The sequence below is a fragment of the Penaeus vannamei genome, chromosome 13 (genome assembly GCF_042767895.1).
Source record: "Penaeus vannamei isolate JL-2024 chromosome 13, ASM4276789v1, whole genome shotgun sequence".
Taxonomy (NCBI): domain Eukaryota; kingdom Metazoa; phylum Arthropoda; class Malacostraca; order Decapoda; family Penaeidae; genus Penaeus; species Penaeus vannamei.
The window spans coordinates 43,127,953-43,137,952 of NC_091561.1; the positions used below are offsets into that span (position 1 = coordinate 43,127,953).

Below are 10,000 nucleotides of genomic sequence, written 5' to 3' on the forward strand. Positions count from 1 at the left end.
GGGAATAAAACCTGACCTTATCTGACCTGACCACATCCTCTCTCGTCTTATCTTGCATGACCTCACCGCCTCTGATGCCAACAATCAGCACCAAATGTCATATCTTCTAGTTGATTTTCAAAGCAATAATTTTATAACGAAAACAAAAAACTGTGTTTATTCTCCTTTTTTATAACGAAAACAAAAAACTGTTTAATCTCCTTTTTTATAATATAAATGTGTTATCATGTACCCATTTCACACAAAAGGGATATTCCTGTTCAGTTGTCTTAAAAAATAATAATCTACACACCACTTGGTAATACTGGTTTTCCTGCGATATATAAAGACAGGTTCATATTCTATTGAAGATCAAGTTTTCAATTAAAGACAGCAATATTTAGTAGAATACATGAACAAAATCCCAAAAGTTTGGATGTACATTTGTCTAATTTACAATGTGTTTTAGTTAATCACACTCTGACAACTCAAGATATTGTCCAACTGACGAATAAAAAGTTCAATGACAAAGCAAAAATATCTCAGGTAGTAAATCATGTTTGTCAGGCACATCATTCATCACACATTACACAATTTTCATTACTAAGTAATTTGCAATTTTCTGGATTATTAATGCATATTCTGGTTACCATACTTTGGAAACGAGATTCATTTTCAAACTAGACCTTTTTTTAGCTCTATCTATTCAACACCTCATTGATGCCAGTACGTTGGTTAAGAGAATATGACAGGCAGATTTTTTCTTTCTTCATACGTGTTGAACACGTATATTCCTTGGATATGTGCAAGCCGCTTTTGAAAATGTTTGTAATATCTCCTTAAATATGCAACATTTGCTAAAAGAAAATACAAATGTTTACATTCATATCCCCCTTATTTTTCACATTTCCTTCCCTCTTATAAATAGAAAAATAAAATATTCTCTCTATCAGTCTCTCAAAGCACAAATGTCCCAAGACAAACATTAGACCAGCATTTCAGTGTCAACTGAAACCCTTATAATTTGACTGAAACGCTATGTTCATCTCGGCCAGATTTCTTGTCAATGTATGAAAGATAATTAGAGAATAAGACAAATATTGCAAGGACAATCGTACAGATGGCTGATCACTTTACCATTTACTTTATGAATGCTGACATTGCAAGGAAACGTTAACATGCACAGGGACAGAGTTACTAGTCTTGTATCAAATATCTGAAATGCTTGAGTCATGTACCCCTATGCCTGTGTGTGTACAGTATGTAGATACTAGCATAATCAAAAGGTTACTAAAAATGGAAGCTGTGACAGGAGGCTGATCTTAATTAGGATTAAGAAAAGCAAACTGATCTCACTTTGTTCCTTTTTTATTACAAAAAAAGGAATGATCACCTGAAACACTACATCCAAATGAAACTTGACGAACCTCATTTACGAGCAGATTGCCTTTTTGTAATGTTAATTCTTACTCCTCCACTTCCAAGAATGTCCACAAAAGTTATCAATATAAGACCTTGTTCCTGGAATGCTTCATTATACTCAGTATTCTCTTAGATAAACCATATTGCTATTACCAACCCATAAGTCAATACACCAACTAGAGTGTTTTAAGTCACATCTACAAGACAGGTACAGTGAAACAGGGTATTAATAAAGGTCAACATATGTTTCAGTAAGTTTAAATGTCCTAAAGTAAGCTTACATGTACTATTAACATTATCATCATCCACACCTTCACATCAACCTCTTACACATCAAACACTCAGATGAAATATCATGACAACATTTTGAATGAGTAAAACTCGAAGTTGATAAATCATATCAACCCAAATATCATTCAGATGTATTTCAACCAGGAAAATTGACAAAATAATTGGTCAAATATTTTCTCAAATTACATTCCTGTCAAAACGAAGTCCATGCCAAAGGACTTGAATTCTGATTGCGGCAGGGGTGCATCTCAGCATACAATAAAAAATATATCTCTGATAATAACGAACTAAATACTAAAGGCTAATATCTAGGTCTATTCCCCTGCCGGTATATTTTTGTTTTGAAGTCTTTCCGCTGGTGGATTCCTCCATAGCCTCCACCACCACCACGCTTGTGGGGTAGTTTTCCTGATGCTATATTTAGGTCGATGAGGGGCGGCACAATAAAACCAAAGCACTTGGCCACCTGCAAGAGAGCAAAATTTTGTTAGAGAGCTATGACAAAAAACAAAATTTTCAGACTTGGGATAAAATAAAAGAAAAAAAATGGGAAAGAAATGTATGATTCATGTGGACTAATAGAGTGAAAGCAGAGATAACCATTTACCTTTTTCAAGTCGAGTGTGTTGATGTCAAAGATGTGCTTCTGTTGATGTGAATGATATGCTCTCAAGTATCCTCTGTAAGCTTCCTTCGCACTTTGGTGGAGGAAGTGGTTCTGGCCAATCAGCTTCTCCAACTACAGGAACAAATTACAACATAAATAATTTTCTTTACTCATTATGAAGAAAAAATACAAAAAACACTGAACAGAATATTGAAATATGAAGTGAAAGATATGCATATGAATATATGAATGTGTGCCTATATATATATCTAATATACATACACATACACATACAGTTATAATGAGTCTAGATTTGTTTATACATACAGAAAAGACAATACTGTAAAATAGCAAACAATAATAATCTTTCCTAAATGGGACAGGGAAAAGTAACACACACTATACAATGTTATACACAAACAAAGACACCCCACCTGCATCTGAATGTTTGCTACTTTGGTCCATGAAATGTCCATGCAGTCCACATTGACCTTGTGAGATTTGAGGTAACTGATGAACAAGTATTCTTCTTCGCGGATGAACAGGAGCGCACGACCTCTACCTCCAGCACGGGCTGTTCTTCCAACACGGTGGATGTATTCCCTGGGGAGAAAAAAAAAAAGAAGTCTTGGTGTTAAATAAATAACAACATAAAGGGCAAGTGATCTACTTTCCTGATGTTAGGGTCAAACTAAGTTTAATGAGAGCTTCTTAATACTAATGACAATAGTGCCTAATATAATCCATAATACGTCTTTCTACTCAATGATATTCACGGTTTACTTGAAACACTGAGTCTATAAACCAATTTTGCCAAAATATGAGAGAACCAATCCTAAAACATTCTATAACCCAGTCTTGCCAAAATATGAGATAACTAACCCTAAAATCAACATTCTAAATTATCTACAAATAATACATACACAACTCTCAACCTAATAATACAACCACTGTAACAAGGATTTCTCTGAGAAGAGGTACAACCACACACTCACTTGGGATCATCTGGGGGGTCATACTGCACAATCCAGTCAACTGCTGGAATGTCCCAACCTCTGGCTGCTACGTCTGTGCACAACAAGACACCTGAATCTGCGTTTGTGAACTGGTAAAAGGTGTTTGTTCGTTTCACTTGCTTTTGTTTTCCCTATAAGAGGCAGAAAAAATTGAAAAACATTAGAAGCATATCAGATTTAAAAATAATAATAAATAAATAATAAAACTAAGCAAAAATAACTAAACAGCATGTTTCCTTTAAAGCATTTACAAAATTAATAAGGTTAATGTTACTCCCCCTTAAAGGGCCTTTAAAATCATCTAAAATAAACTCTTCCAACTAGGAAATCTTCCAAAACAAAGAACTTTACATTCTAGGATTACTGTAGCTTGTATCATTACATGTAGACAAACAATTTTGGTAAAGACCATAACAATAAAATCAGTCTTTACCCAAACTTACATGGATGCACATGACAGGGACATCTATGTAGTTCAGGAGCTCATGGTAGTATTTGACAGTCATGCACGAATTGAAGAAGATCATGACTTTTTTCTTCAGATTCTTCTTAATGAAAGTGTAGAGAACAAGGAATCTCTTGTCAGCTGGACACACCAGATACGCTGCAAGAAAAGTTTTCATAAGTATTCTCATCTAGCACACCATGAAAGTATATAAATACATGATCATCTAAAATTAATAAGAAAGCATGGGGAAAGCAGACATTGCTTACCAAATAAAAGTGTCTACAAACATATAAGAGAGACTACTGTTTCAGTCCCAATTTCAAAGCTGACATACATCAACTTGACTGAAAATTACAAGATCAGGGACTTCTGTGTATCTGAACCATTCATACACCCTAGTGTTTTTTGATAATTAAGAATTCTCTTCATTCTCTTACAGCAAGTGGTTTACATTTCATGTATGCACCCATACTCATAAAAAACAAATTCTTTAAAATCAGACTGACATATCTCTTTTCAAGAATATGAGGAATATCCCTCATCCCAAAGAACTGCGGTCTTAAGAAAAGGTTTCACTTAATCTCATCTATCACTCTCAATACCCTAAAAAAATGGGGAATTACGAATTACCTTGTTCTAGGCCCTCTACCGTTGCATTAATTTTGTCTGAGTCTACATCTACTTCCATGGGATCTGTCTTCAGGGCAAGTCTGGCTAGCTCATCTGTCTTCGTGTCTTTTGTTGCACTAAACAGCATCGTCTGTCTCCGCTCTGTATTAAAGAGAAATTACAACTATATAGTACTCTCACAATAATACTACAAATTTACTTGTATCTTCCTGTGTAACAAAATACAAAAAAGAATATACATCTGTGTAACAAAATACAAAAAAAAGAATATACATCAAATATCATAACATTCAAAATCAAATTTTTAAGAAGTGGGTACTGACTTGGTAGAATATTCAAGATCTGTTTCATCTCTTGCTCAAATCCAACATCGAAAATCCGGTCAGCTTCATCAATGATAAGACACACCATGTTCTTGTACATGAAGTCTGGAGTGTTAGTGAGGTGATCCAGGAGCCTTCCAGGTGTCGCAACCAAGATATTCACACCTACGAAAAGGGAAAAATATGAAGTTTATCAAATCTAAAAGCTTAGATAATACAGTATACATTTACAATGAATGCATTCTAAAAATAAGGCTTTGAAACTATTCCATCCAATATTCTCTTCCATTCTGATAACAATCATGACAAAATAACAGGAAATGTATTCATATGTGGAAGGCACTATAGGTTTATATGGCAATGAATATATTCCTGACAAATTAAAATTTCACTTTCAAAATGAAGTAACAGTATGAATTGCCCTTAACAATATTGCTTCCTATTTCAACCTCAATATATCAGCTCTGGCAAATAAAGCCATTTGTCCTTAATATAAAAAAATCAAGTGACAAGCATTAATTTTCTAACATTGAACCCTTTTCTATATATATATATATATATATATATATATATATATATATATATATATATATATATATATATATATATATATATATATATATATATGTATATATATATAAAAGACACTAGTTTACCACTAAAGTGACACAGCAGTATCAAAATAACCTTCATTCAATATCCAAGTTACAAAAGCATGGTTTTTAGTAAGCAGTAAAATGAAAAATAATCACAGAAGGAACAAAATTCTCACCTTTACGCAACTTTGCACCTTCACTCTTGCGGTCTGCACCTCCCATGATCAGGCCAAATGTTTGCGAATGGTCCTGCATGAGTTCTCTCAGGACACCGTATGTTTGCATGGACAATTCACGAGTTGGAGAGATGATGATCACTCCGGTACCTTAAAGAATATTCAGGTTTGTTAGTTTCCTATTTCTTTATAGATTGGTAACATATGAATATAGCACCTGGATCAAAATTCCTTTTTCTAATACTTTAATTTAATGGTAACTCATAGACACATGATATCTATAGTTTTTCAAAACATATAATCCAGTGTCTGAATCTTTAAATGCATTATGACTCAAGAGCAAAAGAGACATAACTCAACTTTCTTTTTAAGTCTCATATCTTTGAAAAGCCAAACAATGAACTGAATTAAAATGAAAACCAAACTGAATTATCTACGATCACCTACCATTCCTGGGCTTGAACTTCAATTTGTACATCAACTCTACAGCCGGGATGAGGAAGGCCAAGGTCTTTCCTGCTCCGGTCTTGGCTGTTCCACGCAGGTCAAGACCCTCCAGGAGTTTGGGGATTGCCTTTGCCTGGATCTCTGTCATGTCCTTGAAGCCCATCGTCTTTATGGCATTCATTGTCTCATTGGACACGCAGCCCTCAAGGCTCTCAAATGATTTGGTGGTGGAGGCATTGAAGCCCAGTGTACTGTCAACTAGAACGAGAGCAAAATACCATTAAAGGTTCCCGTCAACAATTATTTATCTAGTAAACTTGAAATGGAAAAACTTGTAAACTTGATATCCTAAAATACAATCTAAAAATAAAATTTTTACTCTAGGATACTCACGTTCGTTTCTGGCCTCCTCCTCTTCCTCCTCCTCCTCCTCCTCCTCTTCTGCTTCATTTTTCTTTTCCTCCTTGCTCTTCACCTCTGGTTCTGGCTCTGGTTCTGGTTCATTATCAGCCCCATCATCAAGGGCTTTTTCAAGGTCTTTCAGAGGCTTCTTCTTCTTTTCTACATCAAAAAGGGAGGTTCAAATTACAGTAGTAGTTCTATTAGAAGTTCTAATAAAATATGTACAAATACAAAAAATTAAGAAGAAAAACTGTATAGAATACAAATAAGATTTAATTCCAACATGTCAAATAAAACACATTAAGATCTCACTTTTCTTTGGCCGCTGTTCCTCTTCTTCCGCAGGACGTTTGCTTAGATTTGGATGAAGCTGGATGAGCCTTTCTGCCTCGTCCTCAGGTAATGGCTCTTCAACTGCTTACGAAAAAAAGGATACAAAGGCATAAATATGAAATCAATTATGTATGTAGGAAATATATTTATCTGTGCTAACCACCGTCAATAAAGAGAAAGGGAGCTCTTGAACACTTCCTCGCTTGAGAAGAAAAGTAAAAGTTAATCCCATCCTCCTGCAAAGTAAATAGCTAAATGAATAATATCCTTTGTTGCAAAGAGAGGTCCCCCAGTGTGAGAGGGTACTTAAATTCAAGTACCATCACTGATATTTTGAAGTGCGTGGATTGGAAAGAGATCAAGGAAAGAGCCGCTGAAAGCCTATGTCCCCTCTGCGCACCAGAGTTTCAGTTCTATCTTCACAAACATAGCAAGGTGAGAACAATGTTTGCAGCGGTGTAATGGGTGGCAGAGTCCCCCCTATCAACTCTTCCCATGGGCACACGAATGGTAATGCCACAAATAAAGGTAAAAGATTGTGCAATGTGCCACTCTCGGCCAAAGTCCACTCAGAGCTCCCGTGTTTCAGCTCTTATCTTGCCGTGCACACTGAGGTGAAGACAATGTTTCCTGAGGGGTGTTGGAGGGCAGAGGCCCCCAACAACCCTCCCCTCAGGCTACACCCAGTCACAGCAACGTAGAATGATGAATAAATTTTGTAACATGCAGTTGCGGACTTAGGCACTGGCGAGTGTATCCATACTGTAAAAAATGGAAATGCCAGAGACTAAGTCCACAACTCCATGTCAAAAGATTTATTCATCAATCTAAGTTACCATGACTGGGTGTGCCCTTTGGGCACTGCCCGAGGGGAGGGTTGATGGGGAGGGGGGACATGGTCTTCACCTCAGTGTGGACAGCGAGATAAGAGCTGAAACTCGGGAGTACTGAGTGGACTTAGACTCAGAACAGTGCTTTCCATAATCTTTTTCCTTATTTGTGGCAATACCATTCAAGTCTGCACATTATTTACTCTAACCAACCCCTGCAATGTTTTGTTCTCTACAAGGATATCATATTCAAATTGCCCTAATGTAGTGCATCCATACCATAAAGATTTACCGGAAGAGTTACCATCGCATTACATATTATGAAATAGTCATAAACAGCCGCTTCTGCCTCATATTTACAGCAATATGGCAAAAAATATCAACTGCATATCAACACCCAGAGACTAAGTCAACATCACCCTCTATATCTCTGTATTGCTCTTAGTAAATTGGGCAATTTTTTTAATACATCCACATAATGGATCATGATGATTGTAGTATCGTTGGATTCCTCTCAGTGTCTAGTTTCTAAATATATAGAAATTATTGCATGGAAACCCCCCAAACACCCCACATTCTTGGCCCCAAAAGCAGGGTAGGGCATGAAAGGTACTAGGGAAATTATGGGGTAAAATGTAAATCATTTACACAGAATCAGTCACTGTGCCCCCTGCAATCCCCTATCCCCACCCAGGAAAATAAAGAATCCTCCATATATTCACTGCAGGAGAGAGCGTCACACACTTGGAAAAGCCACTCCCGCATGACAGTTGTACACTCGAGCCTGACGTGAATACGTGGAGGATACTTTGTTTCCCTTGGCAGGGGTTAGGGGGTGGTAGCCCCCTGTGGGGGGGTTGCAGGGGGCATAGCCTCCTGCATTAGACAATATAGTGACTGATTCTGTGTAAATCATTTACATTTGATCCTCAATTTCCCTGCTACTCTTCATGCCCTCCCCTGCTGTCGTGGCCAAGAATGTGGGGGTTGGAGGGGGGCTTCTTTGCAATAAAACCTACATATTTGCATTGTAGATGGTGAGATGACTAACAACATGGAAATTGTCGCAATTCATATGCGGACATATCCCCAAAAATTACAATGACTCATATCTTCCTTAACAAATACCAAACAATTACCATGATCTTATTTTGCTGTAATGTAATATGATATCATCCAGCATTAGTAAGTTGTATGTTAAGTACAACCACAATGCATGATTGCAATAACTTCTCTCACTGCTATACAACTAATTACATCACAGAGAGAAAATATAATGGTAATTTTCTATATTACCTCCGCTTCTCCGGTATCGACGATTTTGGTATCATTGGATTCCTCTCCCTGTCCACATTGCTAATACATAGTTTTTATTGTGCGGAACCCCCCCGGGTTAGCGACAAACTTGGCCCCAATAGCAGGGGAGGGCATGGAAGGTTCCAGGGAAAATGCGGGGTTAAATAACACTAATATAAGCCACAGTGAAAATAACCATGGTTATTCACATGACTTTCCATTGCAGGGGGCTGTGCCCCCTGCAACCCCCCCTGAGGGGGGCTGCCACCCCCCAAACCCCCGCCAGGCACACAAAATATCCCCCACGTATTCATGGCAGGATAGAGCACACATGAACTAGATGCATTGAAAAAGGCACAAAACCTGCCGACCCGACGAGGGTGGGTCACCGCTGCTCTTCTGTTCATGGTATACCTTGTTCATCCTGATTATACTACAATTATCTCTGTATACATGCTGACTATGTCAAGGTTAGTATGCTGATTCAGTGGGAATGTTACGAGGTAAATGTAATACGTTCGCTGCTCCGAGATCGCCAATAACTGTGTAACGCTCCAGCCTGCCGGGAGGTTTTGTGTCCTCGGCGGGGGTTGGGAGGCGGCAGCCCCCTGCAATGGAAAGTCATGTGAATAACCATGGTTATTTTCACTGTGGCTTATATTAGTGTTATTTAACCCCGCATTTTCCCTGGAACCTTCCATGCCCTCCTCTGCTATCGGGGCCAAGTTTGTCGCTAACGGGGGGGTTTCCGCGCAATAAAACCTACATATTAGCATTGTATAGAGTGAGAGGAATCCAACGATACCAAAATCGTCGATATCGGAGAAGCGGAAGTAATATAGAAAATTACTAATATAATTTTCCTTAAAATACAGCTGGCTCCCTAGCTGCTGCTACGTGTTGCCCAAATAATTACCTTGTTATCGATATGGCCTCTTATCTTCCGTCACATACTATCCCTATTTCAACAGCTGTAAACAGAATTCACCAACCTACTTCTGTTCACCTTCTTTCTCTCCTCTTTACACAAAATCATTAAATTTTGGGATCTCAATCTCGTTTGTTTACCTGAGGTAGATTCTCCACTCGTTTCCTTCTCCTTCTCTTTCTCCTGGATCAGCTTTAGCTTTTTGGTCTGCGTCTTCTTGATCTTTCGCATCAAAATCTTATCTTTCGTTTTAGTTCCCATTGTGGAGAAAGCGTC

The 10,000-nt window shown here is 37.6% G+C and overlaps 2 protein-coding genes across 3 annotated transcripts in view; one reads left to right on the forward strand and one right to left on the reverse strand.

The window, feature by feature from the left end:
- LOC113813536 (troponin C, isotype gamma) overlaps positions 1-865 on the forward strand; it is a gene marked incomplete in the record, with an annotated part of 8,768 nt that extends 7,903 nt beyond the window's left edge. The window contains 1 exon segment of the mRNA XM_070129295.1: positions 1-865. Coding sequence (XP_069985396.1) covers positions 1-8 — 8 coding nt within the window.
- A 778-nt stretch (positions 866-1,643) lies between these two features.
- Positions 1,644-10,000, reverse strand: part of pit (probable ATP-dependent RNA helicase pitchoune) — an 8,436-nt gene continuing 79 nt past the window's right edge. The window contains exons 1-12 of one of the 2 annotated variants that reach the window (XM_027354289.2): positions 9,865-10,000; positions 6,650-6,751; positions 6,329-6,496; positions 5,936-6,193; positions 5,489-5,638; positions 4,717-4,881; positions 4,394-4,534; positions 3,759-3,919; positions 3,295-3,446; positions 2,734-2,902; positions 2,300-2,431; positions 1,644-2,158 (exon numbers count right to left, since the gene is read on the reverse strand). The exon at positions 9,865-10,000 is cut by the window's right edge and continues 79 nt beyond it. In XM_027354289.2, coding sequence (XP_027210090.2) covers positions 1,994-2,158; positions 2,300-2,431; positions 2,734-2,902; positions 3,295-3,446; positions 3,759-3,919; positions 4,394-4,534; positions 4,717-4,881; positions 5,489-5,638; positions 5,936-6,193; positions 6,329-6,496; positions 6,650-6,751; positions 9,865-9,985 — 1,884 coding nt within the window. In that variant the 5' untranslated portion in view covers positions 9,986-10,000 and the 3' untranslated portion in view covers positions 1,644-1,993. Of the gene's footprint in view, positions 2,159-2,299; positions 2,432-2,733; positions 2,903-3,294; positions 3,447-3,758; positions 3,920-4,393; positions 4,535-4,716; positions 4,882-5,488; positions 5,639-5,935; positions 6,194-6,328; positions 6,497-6,649; positions 6,755-9,864 lie in introns of both variants that reach the window. The other variant, XM_027354288.2, reaches the window with a different exon arrangement.